This window comes from Vicugna pacos, chromosome 29, assembly GCF_048564905.1.
Source record: "Vicugna pacos chromosome 29, VicPac4, whole genome shotgun sequence".
NCBI classification, from domain to species: Eukaryota; Metazoa; Chordata; class Mammalia; order Artiodactyla; family Camelidae; genus Vicugna; species Vicugna pacos.
The window spans coordinates 19,645,010-19,663,445 of NC_133015.1; the positions used below are offsets into that span (position 1 = coordinate 19,645,010).

The following is an 18,436-nucleotide window of genomic DNA, read 5'->3' on the forward strand; positions in this document are numbered from 1 at the left end:
AGCAGAACTACCCAGCTGAGCCCTTCTCGAAGTCCTGACCCACCGAACTCTAAGCAACACATTGATGTTAGGTAGTTACAGTTTGGGGTGGTTTGTTACAGAGCAGCAGATAACGGATACGGTAAGGGACAGCCAGGACTCCTAAAGTCTGTCTGGAAATAATTCCAAGGTACATTCTCCACTGCCAAACACCTCCTAGACATCTGTCATCTGTTTATTTATTATTAAGCCTGTATCTCTTATTCTGACTCTAACCAGTTGGCTAGAAGAACTGAGATGGCTGACGTACGTGAAAAGCATTGTGAGAACGGCTTTACTGCTCATTGACTCAAACAAAATGCCACATCTTTGTTGGATTTCAGGGAAAGAGCACTATTGATGATGGATGTGTATTAAATGAATTGCACTCTGCAATGTGATCAAGCTGTGGGTGGGACAAGCAGGTACAGAGTAAATATCATTAAGGAACTCCCAGCACGTGAGTCTTCTGTAGTCCAGTCAAGCCACATCCCCTTTGTTTCTCTATATGGAATTGTACCCTCACAACAAAGTTTAGGCACTAAAAGGTGTAAGACTCTGGAGGAATTTATTTTCTCAAGGAGTCACAAATATGAGGTTTATTAGATTGAGAAAGCCAGTGGGTATGTTTGATCCTTCTTTCTCTAAGTGTTCATTCACATAAGGAGCTAACGCGCCTCAGGAAAAGAATGCATTGGAACTAGAAGCAGTAGCAGAAGCATGTTAAAAGGGAGGAGCCAATGGACAACGCACCACTTCTGGTGACACAGTCCCACTGAATTTTGTGTGTTGTATCCCAAGTTAGAAGCCATAGCAACTAACTGGTTCTAAAAACAAAGTGTCTGGATGCCAAGAGGAAAAAGATGCAATCTGCCATTAAACATACCGAATGCTGGGATAATAATGGTTAATATCATTGTTCCATGTTCTTACCTGCGGCGTTATCTACCAGGGGACTGTGGACGGAAGGGTTAGATGTAAAATGCCATTACAGAGAGTCCTGATCAGACAAAGACACGAAAGTGGTACTTACAGAGAGGAGAATCTGAACAGCACTGTGGATGACCTCCAGGTACTGGAAGTCGACGATGCAGCCCGTGACGGAGACGTACGTGTAATCGTCCATCATGCCGTGTGCTGACGGGGGCAGCACCCTTCGGACACAGCCGGGCCCGTGTTCCCGCCACCACGACCGGTGTACAGAGATGTTGAATGTCATTAGATCTGTATCCTAGTGGGCAGGAGACAAGAGAGCGAAAGGAGACCATCATATCACATCACATCTTTGCTCTTCACATTAAGACGAATTCAGGAGAGATGAAATTGCTGAAATGGTTTAAATTTCAAGTAAAAAGTGACGAAAGACAAAGCCAACAATGGCCACATGTATCGTATGGCTAAGTGGCTCATTTTTCACTGGGGTTATAATTATTCAATGTGGAGATAGAATTCTTTCAATAATAACATTTTAGGGTTAGCACACATCAAAAATCCAGAGATGATATGTTTATTTAAAAAATTCATATGCTTATTTTAAAATTATTTTGTCTATACTGAAATTTTCTTCTTGCTTCATTAGAATTATCCTCATGGGCTAACATTTATTGCCCTTAGTGTTTGTGGAGGGTCAGCTATGAAGGACTAAGGTTATAATGCTTTTGTCCTAAACAATGGTTTGAAAAGAATACATGAGGAACCAAGACTCTTGACTCTCAGATAAATTAGAGATTACAGCCACCCCTGTGGGCACCTGAGGAGGTGTGGTGATGGAGAGAGAGCAAGGGTGCCCACAGACCACGGGCCAGGATGTGGATCTGCAGGGAGCCGTGGATATAGGCGCAGCTGGTCGATTTCCCAGCCTCCACTCCCATCAAGCTCACTGTCGCTAGTGCCAGGGGGACATGCGGAGTGGGCACCACTTCTGCTCAGCCGCCCAGGGGCTGCCCGCTGATTGTCCAGGACAAATGATGCTCATCTGTGCATTCCAGTGCCCCTCGGAGGACCATCCCCACCTCAGTGGCATGGAACACTCCTAAGTGTCAGAAATTGAATTTGGAACTCTGAAAACTTAGGGGAAGCTGGTGCGAAGTGGAAAGCCCTTGAACTTCTAGCTGACCAGCATGAGACCCGCCTGGGCAAGGTCAGTGGAAACCCCTCCCTTGTTATCCTCTGCTATATGTGGTACCTGCATCTCCAGATGAGAAACATTTCCAGTTCACATTAGTAGGCAGTTTTTCCATGGCTTTAGATTTTCCTCAACTCAAATGATTCCAAGAATCATTATAAGAATGCCTTTGATTAGATCAATAATAAAACATTTTATATCTTTTTTTTTTGGTTGTTGGTTTGCTACATATATTCTGTTACCTTCACAGCTACAGCATTTTATGGATAATAAGACATTTTACATCATCTTTTTTTTCTTTTTTGGTTATTAGTTTGCTACATGTATCATTTGTACTTACTCTCTGGAGGGAAAATATTACAGAAAAATAATTGCTTTTGTGAGTGAATTCAGTTTAACACAAGGCAATTTACCTGCAGGCAAACTGCACACTGCTCCCTTTCCTGGCCATTAGATTTAATCTCTGGAAGTTAGTCTTGGTCACTACAGAAGAACTATGATTTCCCATCTTAATAGAATTCATCAGGTTCAGGATGAACTAGTATGATCTCAAAATTCATAGCAATTTCTGTTCTGGAAGAGTTCTTACCCAGTGGCCTTTTCTATTGCACGACTGTAAGTTCCTTTCAATATGACTTTGACTAAAATTTATATTACCCAAATAAAACAAAAGTGAATTTAAGAACTAATGATACATGTTTGTTACACTCATAAAAATCTCTCAGTGTGGTTCTCACTTAATTTGCTGGCACTGTAACATATTTACAAACTGTACTATTTTTTGTAATGGCTGTATTAAAATTTGAATGAGAACATCAACAGCATCAAATTATATTTAAAATTCTAAACTCTTACTTAAATTTGGAATAAAATTTTATCATAAGTTTGTGTCTGATTTCTATCTCCTTTGACAGTTAGATATCAAACATTAAAAAAAAAACTCAACACATAATCAACTCAGTTTTGCATGAGGCACATCAGAGGGAATGCAACTCAGAAAACCACAATTTTTTTTAAATAAAAAGAACTAAATAAATGAATACAGAAGATCATTTATTTTCTTGACTCTTTTGGTTATCATATCAAAGCCTATAGTTTTGAAATACATGGTTTAGTTAAACCATAGATCAACAAAGTGACCTTAAACATAATTATGAGTAGCTCAAATGTCATTTCTTTTCCATTTCTTGGAATTAAATATTATCTGATAATTTAAGCACACTATGGTTAAAAATATTGACAAGCGATGTCTTTGCCATTAGAATTTTTTTTTCCAAATTAAAGATTTTATATTCTCATATTCAGCAATTGGAAAAAATAAAATGTTTATCCTGAAATCACTGATAAATTTCTATCTTCATACACAAAGAAATAGTCTCAGAACTGAAAAAAATCAATAAGCTATATTTAAATGATATTAAAAATTTAATATATAGTTTTTAAAGGTAGAGTGCAAAGAGTCTGTCGTAATTCAGTAGGGGAAAGATTGTCTTTATCTTTTTTTTTTTCTTTTTTTTTTTTTTTACATTTTTTATTGATTCATAATCATTTTACAGTGTTGTGTCAGATTCCAGTGTTCAGCACAAATTTTCAGTCATTCATGGACATATACACACTCATTGTCACATTAGAATTTAAAAGATGTAAATAATGGTGTTTGTATTTAGGCAAGTGTGTGTGATTACCAAGGGACAGTTGGTAAAACAAAGAAAGCAAGGAGAGAGAGGAGAAACATGGGAGGTGTGGGGACAGCCTGGGAAGAGACAGTGTCAAGGCCAACAGGAGGAAGAATTTCAGGGCAGTTGGTCACACCACAGTCAAAAAACCTCCTAAAACAAAACAAACATGCAAACCAACAACAGTGAATTTGCTGATCGGTGGGGCAATACCAGGAGAGTGCTGGGAGTGAAAAAAACAGATTTCAAGGAATTGAGGGGATTGAGACAGATGATTTGATGTTTTTTCACGAAGTGTGGAAGTCAAGGTGGTAAGAACATGGGATGATGGCTTCAAGGGTGCACAGGAGAACATGAGTGAACATGTGGAGAATAAGATACTGGCTGTATCTCCTCACACTCCCAACCTTATGACTTAAAATTACTCCAGAATATCTGCTCTTCTCTAAATAATCTACTCAGGTAAATGTTAAATGTTTACAAGCCCCTTCGCCTCATTAGTGTGAATCCCATTTTCTTTGAATACTTGAATTTTTTAAAAAAGAGACATTTCCAGAATGATTTGAAATGTTCATTAACTTGGGTATGCGGACATGCCTGCCCACATTATTTGCAGTAAGTGTAGCCACCGTATTGGAATTAGCTCACGTCCTGAAGAATTCAGTGTTCACTTTCTATTATAGTAGACCACTCTATAAATTTTCATTAATCAAGGAGTTACTCATTCTTATTCTTCTTTGTTCTTTTAATCGTCTGCTTTTTTGTATGTGTCTAATTTAACTTTAGCTAATCCTCTCTATTGCTAGAAATGGACTCCCAACCTCTGATAATATTCATTTTTCTCCCCTTTCTCTTTAGTTGTGGCTCAAAGGGTCACTGAATCCAATCTTACATGGCGATCTGCTCTTTTGTCTTTTCACTTTCTTTGATCATAAGCCAGCCCATCTGGAAGTGAAAATGTGACCTTGAGGAGAAGTCCACATGTATTTAAGAAAATAGATTTCAATTTTAGAGTCGGCTTTGAGTTTACATTTATATAATAGAATTCATGTCAATTGAAACTTCTTCTGAAGGACTGTTCATCTCAGAATAGGAACTGGGAAAGTTAAAACAACTTTCTTACATTTCCAATTATTTTCTTTTCACCGAAGCATCAAACATTTCAGAGCGTACTGTAGATCCATGTAACAAGGGACAAACACAGTGCTTGCTAGTGAGGTTTAAGTGTTTGGAGCCCATAATACAAAGACTTAGCGTCAGTTCAAATATCTCAACCAGTGTATATTATTTTCCTACATCAGAAGCAGCTCTTAGAGACAGGCTTAAAAGGCATCCAAGCTTCCACTGGAAAGTGATTGCCATCTGCCATTGCTCTCTTACAGAATCCTTCCTGCAAGCCACCTGCACATCATGATGCTGTCGGCCTGTGCCGCTGGTGCCGAATCTGAGGAAGGTTTGCAGAGCGGGCAGTGGCCATTGATTTTGACTTTCTATTTCTTACCCTCGCAACTAGGCATCGCTGGGGCTTTTCAATTGTCTACTATTGATTAGAGGCCAGAGGCAGGGCTAAAAGTAATCAAGCCTTCTGTCTTCATTCCTGGGCTTTAATTCCTTAGACTGAGCCGTTTCGGGAAGCCCTGAAGTCTCATCCATCTATTCAGCAGGGAGTTACAGAGTTTCTAAAACGAGCTATGCACTGGGATTTAAGAGTGAATGTAAGATCTTATTCTTGCCCTCACAGAACGTATATTCTAGTGGAGAACACAGGCAATAAAATAGACAGAAATACTTATATGTCGTAAAAAATAACATAAAGGGAATAACGTGATGGAGAGTGACTGGGATGAGGAGTGGAGTTATTTTACAAGAGATGGTCAGAGAAGGCGTCTCTCATGGTGGGTATTGGGCCAAGACCTGTTGGATGAGAAGGAACCAGACACGTGAAGATGTGGGGAAAGTGTCGTGTGCAAACAGAACTAACAGTAGACGTAGGAAGCAAGCCCTGATGAGGAGTCGGGATTTTATACAAAGTCCAGCTGGGAAGTCAAATCCTCGTCTCACCTGCTTTGCATTTTTAAAAAGACCATTCTAAGAACTGTGTAGAGAATGGATTTGACTGGGGCAGAGGTGGAAGCCAGTTGGGGGGGTATTGTAGCAGGTAAGGTGACTCGGGGAAAGGGGCAGCAGTAGAAGGGGCAGGACAGGGGTGCGACGTGTTTTGGAGGCAGAATAGCACGTGGAGATGAGAGGAGATAAATGAAGGAGACTCCAGCGTCTGATTGAGCAGGAGGGCGCCCATCTGTTGAAGGCAGTTCTCTGACGGAGGGGGCAGAGCCAGCCAGTTACTCAACAGCCAATAAGTCAACTGCTGGGGGGTGTGCACACCAGCCCCGTAAAGGGTGGATAGATGGGGCACGGAAACAGTATTTATCTGTGTACTTATATGAATTTACCATTTTAAAACCACTTTCCTTATATGTGGGTTAAAACAAGGCATCATGCTAAATAGTGTTAGAAAAGAGGATTTTCAGTGGAAGAGTTATGAGATCAAAGAAAATAAGTGTAAATACTGTGACCTGCAAAACAAAGAGTCAACTGTTCTTGTTGGTAATAGAAATTTTAGTAATATATTTTAATCTGTTTTTTTACTTTAGAAATGAGAACGAAAATATTGCCTGCTATCAATTAATCCTCAGAATGATGACATCAGTTCATTTAAACTTTCTCCAGATGTTATCTAAACAACTTTTAACATCATGCCCTGAGTTGTGGCTCTAGTGCATTCAGTCACACTGTTAATTATACAATTTTTATTAAAATGTATCATGTTTGTGTTCATTTATTTTGTTCTAATTTTTTAATCCAATCAGTTGAATAACTTAGTCCCACAGTAAAAAGCATTTGAAAAAGTAACTATTGCTTAGTCTTTTATTTGTATTCATATCTGGATTAGCTGAATTTTGGGATTAGTACAGTTTTAGTCTGGAAGTGTACATATTCATTGTTTCATTTAAAGGATTAGTATACGCTCTGGCCTGTCAGTCTTCGAAGGTTTGGTACTGTGGGCACTTTACACATGTAAGTACTGCTGGGAAAAAAAGTACGTGATGCTAACACTGAATGGAAAATATCAAAATGCACTCATGGTTTAAAATTATTATATAAAACATGTGTGAGTGTGTGTGAGTGTGTGTGTGTGCGTGTGAGTGTGTGTGTGTGTGTGTGTGATCTCTGTCCACTGAAATGGCTTGGAAACAATGTCATCCCAGCAGCAGTGAGTGTCTCCGGTTCGTGCTCTCTGAAACGCTCCCTCACTAAGCAGAACCAAGGGTATTCCCTGGAGAAATGCCAGATCCAGGTGTGGTGAAGGAAGCAACAAGGAAAGTGTGCAATATATCTTTGTGCTAGAAATTAAGAAAACTTTCACAAACTGATAAGTCATGTTAAAAGGACCTGGGGCCAGTGTGAAGGGTCTCCCACTGGTTAATGTTATGATCATCTGAGCATTAAAGAATGTCTGAGGCAGACCAAATGCATTGAATCAGTGAAGATCTGTGACTCCATTATGCTCAGAAAAGAAAGGCAGATATTAACATTTAAAGGAGTTTTTTAAACAATACCATCTCTGTGCTTTTCACTCAGTTTTGCTATGAACTGCTCTAAAAAAGGAAGTTTATTAATTATAAAAATCAACTTTACTTGAAAAATGAGTGATAAAAGGAAAGGCATTAGGCATTTATTGTGCCTTTCCAGCAGGAATTATGTATCAAGATAACCCAATTGATGAGGTAAAGTCTACCTAACTGGTGAACGCCAGGCGATAAATGTAGAAGGAATGAAAGGATTTTTTTAATTACAAATTATAATGAAATTATTTGATTCTTACAAGGATTAGCAATGGGGTTATTAAAAAATAATAGTTAATTCAGGTAGTATCAAAGTACATAATACAGATTTTTTTTTTAGTGTCAAACAGCACTTACAGAATAATAATAATAATAATAATAATAATAATAATAATAATAATAATAAATTTCAGGACTTGTGAAATATACATAAAATGATATTCAGGGAAAAATTTATGGCATTAAATATTCATAGTAGAAAAGAATAAAGGCTGAGAATTAATGAGCTAAGCAGGTAGTTCAAAGATTTAAGAATAACAAGTTAAGACTATATGAGGAGAAAAGATGTAGATACAGATTTGATTAACAAATGTATATTATGTGCCTACCCTGTGCTGGGATCTGGGATTAATCCATGAACAAATGAGACAAAATCCCTGCTTTAGTGAAGCTAACATTCTAGTATGAGAAGATAGACAACAAATAGAAGAAAAAGTGTAGTCTCTTTTGTGTTAGAAGATGAGTATTATTTCAAAGAATGTAAAGTAAGGACATCAGAAATACATAAAAGCAGAAATGGAGGGAGAAGCAAGATGGTGGAGTAGAAGGATGCTCGTGGCTCACCCTCTCCCACAAGTACACCAAGACTCACATCTACGGACCCACTCAGCCAACCAGAGCACCTGCCAAACTCCGACAGAACATCGCCCTCTTCGAAAGACAAAGAACCATATAAAAGCAGAAATGAATTAAAGATACAGTAGAAAGGATCAACAAAGCACAAATTTGTGTCTTTTAAATGCTAATAGAACTGACAGCATCCTGGTACCAGTGATCAAAGTTGCTACACTTGTCACTGTCCAGGTGGCGTGGTGGCCCCTCATCCACAGGACAATGATCAGCCTTAAACAGAATAAAGTGGTAACATCCAGAAGTTTAAAATGGGTATGCCATATGACTCTGCAGTTTTACCCTTCTGAATTTACCGAGCTCACGAACATGCCTGTCGTGTTTTACGTTGGTTTGTCTACTGAGGTGCGTCGGGTTCATAGGGAAGAACCAGGGATGTCCCTGCAGAAACAGCCTTCCAAAAGCTGAGCATTTGTGCATGGAATAATACAACATTTTTCAATGCAATGGAAAAAACATTTCTTACCAATGATGCCTCAAACATTATTTGTAAAAGTATAATGTACATTCACAGATATTGACATTCATGGTATGTAATTGCTGTGCCTGATGACACTAAGATTTGCCTACAGATGATTTTTTCACAATAAGTACACATTTTGTTTGCAATCTATGAATTTTAAACACCTGTAGTTTACTTAGTTAATTGCCAAGCCCATTCAAGACATCTGGCTTCTCTGTCTTTGTATTAATCAACAATTATTTGATTACAGTGTTATGCCATTTATGCTAATTAGGATTTTGAGACCATAAAATTGTGCTACCTTTGTGCTTCATGCTGGTACTAATGTGTTGTATTTATAGTTTGCTGTATTCATAATTCATGCATGCATATGCATGTATGCTCACATTTTCATTTGCACAACAGAAATTTTTCTATTCAGTCTGGTTTTTTTTTTTTTTGCTAAGTTTACCATCTGAAAAGAATATCCTTACTCATTTTTCAATTTTGGGAGGAAAATTCCTAGTTTGAGAGAAAAAAATAGATATTTGTTTTAACAGGATAGAATCCTTTTAAAAAAATAAAGAGGAAAAGTCATATGGTCCTTTTAGTTGCTCCCTTGTTGAAAGGAAGCTGATAAAGAGGGCAAAACTGGTATTTTGACCCAGGGATGTGGCTCCTGCTGTGGTTTAAAACCCTTTACAAAGGAAGATTGTTTTTCTTAATTGCTTCCTTTGCTAAAATAATTGTGAAGCCTGGAAAGAGTCTGATGAATTGCCAACCTGGATGTGGTAAAACCTCTCTGGAAGGTTCGCATCTATCACCATCCATCTCAAGTTGCAGAGTAACCACCTTGGACGACAGCCTCTTGGGATCCGGAAGTCTCAGAGACAATGACTCAAATACAGCTCTGGCTGGAGTTCCACTGTGGCAGTGGGATGGGTGTCAGCCCGTTCTTGCCGCATTGGGGTTTCTCGTGTTCCATGCAAGTCTTGGTGTGTGTCCATATGTTCAGGGGGAAGGGGCTAAACTGAGAATAAAAGCTTACATCTACCCACAGTACTCATTTTGAGAATCTTGTCTCCTTTCATGTCTTCATAGAGCTCTTGCTATGACTGTGAGTAATCACACCACGTCTGACAATGCTTCATGCCAACATTAGCTCTCTGTCCTCTATCTAAACAAGATTAGGTGTCACTAGCCAGATAGTCCACAAATATTTAAGGCCCAGGGCCTACAAATGAGCTACCTAAATAGTGAACACTGCTTATTTTATCACTGTTTAATTCTCTGAATGGGGCGGGGGATGCTATTTAAGGCGATAGTTTAACCCCAAGCTGAGTCATGGAAGTATCTTTCCTAGTGTCCTGAGGAGCTCAGGGTGCGTCCAAACTACTAATAAAATCATATTAGAAAGTGAATTCTTACTAGTAATGATTAATCCCAATAATTGTAATTCCCCCAAATGAAGTAAAGACCACATTTAGCTCTTCCTGAATTAAAGCTGAATCTGAAGTTTTCCAAAGAATATTTGAATCTTTTTCAATTTGCACACCATGGGGAGACGTATCAATGTCTGACTGGCCTTACAGAGAGCAGCTACTTTTAAAACATCCAAACCCGTCCAAAAGCATGCTTAGCTACACTTTCTGTAAGTACCTGAACGAGCACACACACAGCTGAGAAAGCCTCTCCCCTGTGACGGCTCTGCTGCTAGCCGCCAAACAGCCCTCTCGCCACGAGCTGGGGTTATTTCCAGGGGGAATCTTGCCAGGTGGAATCTTCAAGAGATGTGGGTGGTTATAGTGGCTGCATCTTCTGCAGTGTCTGGAGTGGCAGTGGTGCCTGGCTATGCTCTGCCCTATTTCCCCTTTGTCTGAACACAAGGAGACTTCAAACAGCATAGGTTTCCTCCTTGTAAATATATACATCTAGGTCATTATATACTTAAAAATCTCATTAGGTCACAAGCTCTTCTCTGAGAGTGAATGCACACATTTTTTTCCTTGCTCATCTCTTTAACAGAAATGCTATCTGTATAGTCTTTGTTCTCTATTCATCATTATACCAAGAAATATGTTCGTATTTTCTTCATGAGCACTTTATAATCCAAAGATACATAACCGATATTAATTATAATATATTGGTGAATGCAGAACAGAGGTATTTAGAACGACTTTAATTCAGAGCCATTTCTGTAGGAAGTGACTCACGCAGTCTGATAGAGTTTATCTTTAAGAACGATGCTTCAAGCATTTTGTCCATCAGTGACAAGGCATGGTGGCTTCTTATTCGTTATCTGAGGATAAATATTGCACATCAGGAGCTCTGTGCAGACGGTGTGGGGGCCGTAGTTTGGGGATGTGGAGGGTGGTCCAATCAGTAATCAGAAGATTCCCACATGGCCCCTGCGGCTGGAAGATCTGATCAACCAAGGGTCCAGCTCTTCTGTCTCTGAGTCTGGGAGTGAGATACACAGGTTTTGAGGAAGTCTAGCATTTCCAAAGCTAGTTTCAAGACTTTCCAGAAATAGATCAAACAGGAGAAGATTTTTTTTCTTTTTACTGTCAGAACTGTTCTTTCTTTAAAGGTCTGTTTCCTCGGTGAAGGGCAGTGCTTCCAAGGGCCCCGTTTGGCTGGGGAAGAAGGCCCCGTAGCCCTCAGAGGCAGCAGCTGGCCCCCAGACGTGGCAAGTGAGACTGAAAAGGCACTTTGCCTGCCTCCTCATCGTAGCCTCACTGTCAAAAATAAAAAATCTCAGTTTGGGTTGCAGGCTGTTGGCTGACTTAAAGATTTTTTTTTAAACTTTTAATCAAAGGAGAATTAAAAGAGAAGGACAGGCACTTGCCCTCGCTCTCCAGCCTTAAGTCGTGCCATTTTCCTTCACTGCTAACATTCTGTCCTTCCAGGCCACGCACCAAGGAGCAGTACTGTAATACTCCAGGCAAGTTCCATAAAATTGCAGTTTAAAAGTCCAGGTAGCTCCCTTACATTTTAAAATTGAGGTGGTCTTCAGCAGATGATTATGCTATTTGGCACATCTGCCTCTATTTGGGGAAAGTTATGTATTTAAAATTCAGCTTCTAGATGTGAGTCTGGTGAGGGCTATAGGACCCCAAGACAGACTAGGTCATGAGAAAGGCACTGGAATTGGCGAACATGTGTGACATAAATTCTGTAAGGGCAGAAATTTCCCAATTGTCCCCTCCCCACGATCTCACCCTTTATCAGAAACCAGCATGTTCCCTGTTCCATGGTCCTCAGTAGAGACTGGTGAGGAAGGAAGGGCAGGGGTACATGCGTACTACGTACCGATGCATTCTGGGTAAGGATGGACTGCCATCACATGTCTCAGAGTTACAGCTTGCTAACAAGACCAGCAGCTGCCTTTTCTAGTGGGCAGGCTAGCATAGGGAAGAACAACTTCCCTCCTCTTCTCACCCCCTTCCCCTTGTCCAGAATCTTAACAGTAGTTTCTCTCTGAGTCATCCAACAAATGGGAGAATTTTGCAGTAGAAAGCCAGGTAACTTGACGGCTTGGGCCATCATTGGCTTTGGGAAATAGTGCGTGGAAAAGAGAGCTAGAAGGAAATAAAGGAGAGGAAATAAATGCTGCCATTGTCAAAGAAAGAGCAATTGTCTGGGCCCAGGAGCAAAGGGAATTTTATGGGGGCAGTGAACTTGGAATCCATGGGTCAGAGCCACGCACTACATACAATTAATGAAAGACAGAATTTGAATTACAATATAATAATTCCATTGAGAATTTCTGTAGCTATTTAATGATTCATAGTATACTTTGGTCATTTATACTAACTCATGACCATGAATCCTGCTCTCAAATTCAGATAGCTTGTAATACAATGCACTACACGATGCATATTTATTTATTAACATTTAGAAATAAAGATGTTCCTATAATTTACTGTGAATGTTTAAACATGTCAGGGCCATCATCTCATCATAAAATACCAGGAATTGTTATTGAAAACATTTGGGGACCATCTACATAATTATTCTCAGTATTGAAAAATAAATCCCATTTTGGGGATGTATAAATTACAGCTTCTTAGTTCTACAAATATCCAATTTGGCCATAATTACACATAAAATGAGGGCTTTGGGTTATGTTTGTGTGTGAATTGTGGCAACTTTTTGCTAGGTCACTTCCTACATCTGATAGAAATGTATTCAGAAGATTTGAAAGTGTGTCAATCAGCCCATGGCATCAGTGTTGGTAATGGTTGAAACTTACCTGTCAGGCAAAGCATAAGACAAATGGATTATCTGTGGACATTTTGCTGAGACTCAATTGAGAACAAAGCCAGATGCTCAGAGTAAAAAGAACAGACAAGATCTCAGCTGATTGTTGGACAGTGATTCACAGGACCAGCTCATCCCTGACCTTCTCATTGTGACCTAAAATGCCAAAGGCTAGTTCCCAAGAGAATGTAACCAGGTTCCCAGTCAATGCAGAGTTGCCAGTGAATAAAAGAAAGAACTTCAGTAACAAGAATATGGTCCATTTTCAGAAGGCTAGTTACTTCTGACGGCTCTTAGATTTTTCATGGAGTGATGGCAGGTCTTCCCCACCTTTCTGCCTCACCCTTGCACCCACTGCCACACGTGCCTCTTGTCCCACAGCTGGGAAAAGCAGAATAATGTGGAGAAGACTCCAAGGAGCTCAACTTGCATAGGAAAGAAGAGGGAACGACAGATTCCAAACTAGCCTTCTCCGATCTAAGTTTCCACATCACACACAGGTTAAACATCACATTGGAAGAATTCTGAGGACCACCCTGTGCCTAATATTTAATGGAAGGCAATCAACGTTCTGATCTTTCTGGACTCATGAGGTGGGAGCAGCAGCAGCAGTGCCTCCCCAGTGACATTTGTCTACTGTCTTTGTCCAGACTTGGACACAGCCAGTTCATATCCAAAAGGACACCTATTTTTTTTCCTACTGGGAGTCCAGCTTTGTAACGAAAGCACCCCGTGAACTCAGCATTCTACCGGCAACAAGAAGCAAATCCCAGTCAACTGAGAAACTACCACTATTGGCAAGTCTACGTGTCTTCCTGCTCTTTGACCCTTTACACGTTAGTGTAATTAATCTTTTTATGGCTTGTCTTACTCTCTGATTTTATGTTCCTCAGGAGTTGGCATGGATTCATTTTTGTGTCACTAGTGCCAAACATAGAGTGGGTGTGTAATAAATGCTTATTAAAGGAATTAGTGATTCTCAAATAAAATAAACCATATACGCACTGTAAAATCAAAAGGTCAATTCCAAATGCATTGTAGAGTTAAACATAAAATGTAAGCCGTAAAAGAATTAGAAGAAAAGCATGAATATTTATCTTAGGGTGAGGAAGTACTACATAAACACAAAGAGCGAAGGAAGAAAACGAGAACATGACAGAAAACAGACAGGGTAAGTTTGCTTTAAAAAGTGGCTAATGAGAAGGAGAAGTGGCTGGAATCAAGAACGGACTGCCTGGTGCCTGTGTTACACTTGGCTGCTTTTAGAAATGGTTTCACCATAACTGAGTATTTTCAACTACATGTTGAAAGGAACAATATTCATATAAATAACACTGTGTTTACATAGATAAATTGGTTTAATACTTTAGGGGAAAATGCTACGTGAGTTAAACAAGATGCATTAAAATGTCTTTTAAAAACTTAACGAATAATCAGTTTGACTATATTTTTCAGAATTGAGTCAACTATCCTGATATCCCTTTGGTGTGATCTCAGAATTAAAGTACTAAGGAATTACTTATTTGTAAAATATGTACAGTTTGACAAATCCTCAAGGTTGTAACAAGAAGAAGTCCTTCTATCTATCACAACCTTTTTTTTTTTTTGCTGGACTTGTTTTACGAGTCGTATGCCACACTAAGCCAAAAAACCCCACCATTGCAGGTTAAGGAGCCTAAGAGATAATCAAGAAAAAATCATGTTTTGGAAGATTCATAAATTTGATTCTTATACCAGTAATTTTTGCCATCTGATTCATTATCACAAAGATTTTGGAGAGTAAATTATTGTTTGTCTAGTAAATTTAAAAGGTTTGAAGTTACAAATCCTATTTTCTATACTCACGCAGAAACATATATTTATAAGGAAGAACCAAAACCAAATATTGCTTTAATAAGAATCTTAATCTGTGTACATAAATAATGACACTTCCAAAATTAACTTAATCACTGTAGAATCCAAAATTAGCGCTTGATCAAATTAGCTGGATAATGGTTATTCATTATTTGGTACTGAAAAAACACAACTTTAACTACAATAAATTATGGAACACACAGCAAAACATACAGCTTTAGTTTTTCTTAAAAGACTCTTGTATCAAAATGTCAGTCTCATTAGGCAGAAATCACTAAACCGATGAAGCCAAGAATAAAGGGCAGGCAGGACCTAAAAATCACCTTCCAAACTTGAGAAGCATAATGTATTATAGAAAATACACTATTTCTAGGGAAATGACTCAGTGAAGACTTTCCAAAATATCATAAAATACTTTAGCTGGAAAACGAATATTCTTTCTCTAGATTAAGTGTGAGCATTTAACAATTCAAGCCACAGAGGCTGAGTTGCGCCCGCCCCCCATTTCACAGTCTGGGTGTGACACTATTTTGACTACTGCCGTCAAACCCTCATTTTCAGGAGAACTCAGTGCTGTCTCCTGATTGACTGTTACTTTGCTGCAGCAATTTTAAAGGAGAACTGAAACTATACGAAAGTGACTGTGGATATAGCCTCCTTGCTAATTTTGCATCTAATACATGACTTCAGTAGCAGGTGTTAATTTCTAGGTAAATTCGGGCTGGTCTTCTTGAAAGATAATTCCTACCAGCTGCTGTTCTCTAGGTTTCTGAGAATCCCAGCTTCCAGGACAAAGGGAGCAACTCCCCACGTGTCTGCAGCGTTCTGATGCTAGCTCTTTAGAACGATATTAATCTCGATGCCACGGATTCATGTATTTTTTAATCTACTTCAAGAACAAAAAGGACATAATGGCCCATTAGGAAACATTAAATCCCGATCATTCCGTTAATGTTCGCGCTAATACGTGTTCTATAAAGTTGCTCACTTCTGTGACTAAGACTCTGGTGTCATGGGTTAATGAGCCACACGGTGCCTAATGTTGTACATCGGCTGTTAATCCATTATCAGGGAAGGACTGATCTATCACCCTAGCAGATGGATCAGAAGTCCTGTAGGGGGAAACGAACCCCACCCTTTATTGCTGCGTCTTACAGGTGCGCAGAGCATTTGCACAAGCTATCATATTTGATTCTAAAACCCATTCTCTAAACTCAGGAGGCTGTGTGTTACTGTTCGTTGGGAGCGCCTGGCAGGGAAGCGCAACATCCTTGTGGGATGGGGTCTCTTTTTACTGGGAAGGTTACTGGCTGGCTGTGCGGCTTCTGGAGGGAGGCACTGGGGACACAGATGTGCAGATACTCGCTCAGAACAACCTGGGTGACCTAGTTCTGATTTTTGGGTGAGTAGGCACTGTTTCAACCAAGTTAGCAGTTACAGGGCAGGGAGGCATACACAGCTGCTGACTCATTCCTTCTCTCTTCTATTATGCCTTATGTCAAGTGCTCCGGATACACCAATGCCAGCAGCCTTTTCATCATATTCACAGTAGATGGGAAAGGGTGCTGAATCTGTTCCTTTATGCTCCATCCCCGCATGTCCTGATCTCAGCAAAGTGACTACCCTCAGCTCTGGGAAGTTCTGATTGTTGCCAAAGGTGTCTGTTATCCTATCAGGTAATTGTTCAAGGGAAAGGCTTGATACCCAACTCCTGTAAGGCAGATGTGTGAGAAAATCTGTTGAAAGGACTGGAAACTTTTTTTCATATCTGGAGAGCACCATAATTGCTTTTTCTGGACATTGTCACAACAGCACAACAAGAAAAGCAGCCACCATAATAGAGAACACCTATGTAGCACCTACAATGTGCCAGCCACCGTTTGTAGCACGACATGTGTTTTAACTGACTTAATCCTCGCAACAGCACTTGGGGTAGGTGATGCCGTTCTGCTGACCTTGTCGATGAGGAAGGAACCAGCTACCAAGTTCTGAAGCCTAGAATGGTTGCCACCTCCCTGTTTCCTAATGCAATGTTGTCATTCTCAGTCAAAGTTGAGTATACTTGGGCTCATTCTCCGTACAAGTGATTTGCTTGAATTGACAGCCAACAAGGAGCAGATCTAATGTGGGAAGCCAGGCTGAGGTGGCAAAACAGATGTGAAAATAATTAGGACTCTTGATGACATCACCCCATCAATCAATCTTGAAACCTGCTCTACTTCCGGGGCTTTGGGATGTGAGATGCTAAATGCCCTTAATGCGTACGGCACTTTGAATCAGAGTTTCTGTTACTTCCAGCATGAAGTTCCCAACTATCCAAGAGTCATCTTTTAGCACTAACTAAGGATGCAGCTACTTGTGTTTGGATTTGGCCTTGTGATTTTGGATCAGTTATTTTTTTTTTTCCTTCTGAGGGAAAGTATCTTTTCCCTTTTTCATTTGTAAAATGGGAATGATAATGGCTCCCACTAACATGTGTGATAAGGATCAGATGATACAATATAGGCAAAGCACTTAAAACAGTGCAGGTGAGATCCTATTTGTGAATATTTGGTGAATATTAGTGATTTCAAATTTTATTGTATTTATTATCATTACTTTATTATATTTTATTTTTAAGCCTTGGTATTTTTCTAACCTGTAAAATGCAAATACCAATAAATTTGGAGGGTTGTTATAAGGATTAAATGAAATAATCCATATAAAGTGTTTAGCAGAGTATTTGGCATATGCAAAACGTTCAATAGAGATTCATTTTTTCTTTCCAATTAATTTTTTATTTTAATCAAAACATACGATGTAAAAGATTAAAAAATGCTAAAGACTTATAAAGAAGAAAAGCAGTCCGTTCTATTGTATGAGTTAAAGCTATCCTAGCATGTTATTTTCCTTTAAAAAATTATATACACTAAAAAATAACACTGTCATCGTTTAGGTAAAGATTTACTCCTCCAATAAACCAGTCTGAATATGAGCTTCATTTTTTTTTTATAAATGAAAACCAATTACAGTGTGTGCAAACTGTTGTATAAGAAATGCCGTACTATTATACAAGCAGTTGGTCTATTTCTAAAATGAAGAATGGAGACATGTCTGGCAAATTCCACTGCTTGCTCATCCATAAACTTGTGCAGATCAAATATCCAAGCACAACAATTAAATACCTGACACTACGCCCCTAAGGAAATATTATACTATCTGGATCAACTGAAACTGTGATCTATCAAGAGCTAGTGGTGTAAGTATAATTCTGGCTGAAATAAATGTTAATAATAACCACCTGATCTGAAAAAAAATTCCAAATACATTCCAATTAGCTTTCTAGCTCGCTCGGAAACTGATGACATTTTACACAGAAGCAATAAATTAAAATTCCATTTGCATTGTTGAATTTAGTCATAGAAGAGGGCTTCTGTATATCAAAGTCACATTTAATAACATACAAACCATAGAACTCTGCTTCAATCTGCTCTTGATTTGGGAGCTAACAAATTTTAACCTATAAAAATTCACTTAGCAGCAA

General features: G+C 39.1%; 1 protein-coding gene across 1 annotated transcript in view; it reads right to left on the bottom strand.

Moving 5' to 3' along the window:
- The window catches only part of NKAIN3 (sodium/potassium transporting ATPase interacting 3), a 409,711-nt gene that overhangs the window by 101,635 nt on the left and 289,640 nt on the right, over positions 1 to 18,436 (bottom strand). Inside the window, exon 4 of the mRNA XM_072951671.1 lies at positions 1,052 to 1,249. Coding sequence (XP_072807772.1) covers positions 1,052 to 1,249 — 198 coding nt within the window. The remainder of the gene's footprint in view (positions 1 to 1,051; positions 1,250 to 18,436) is intronic.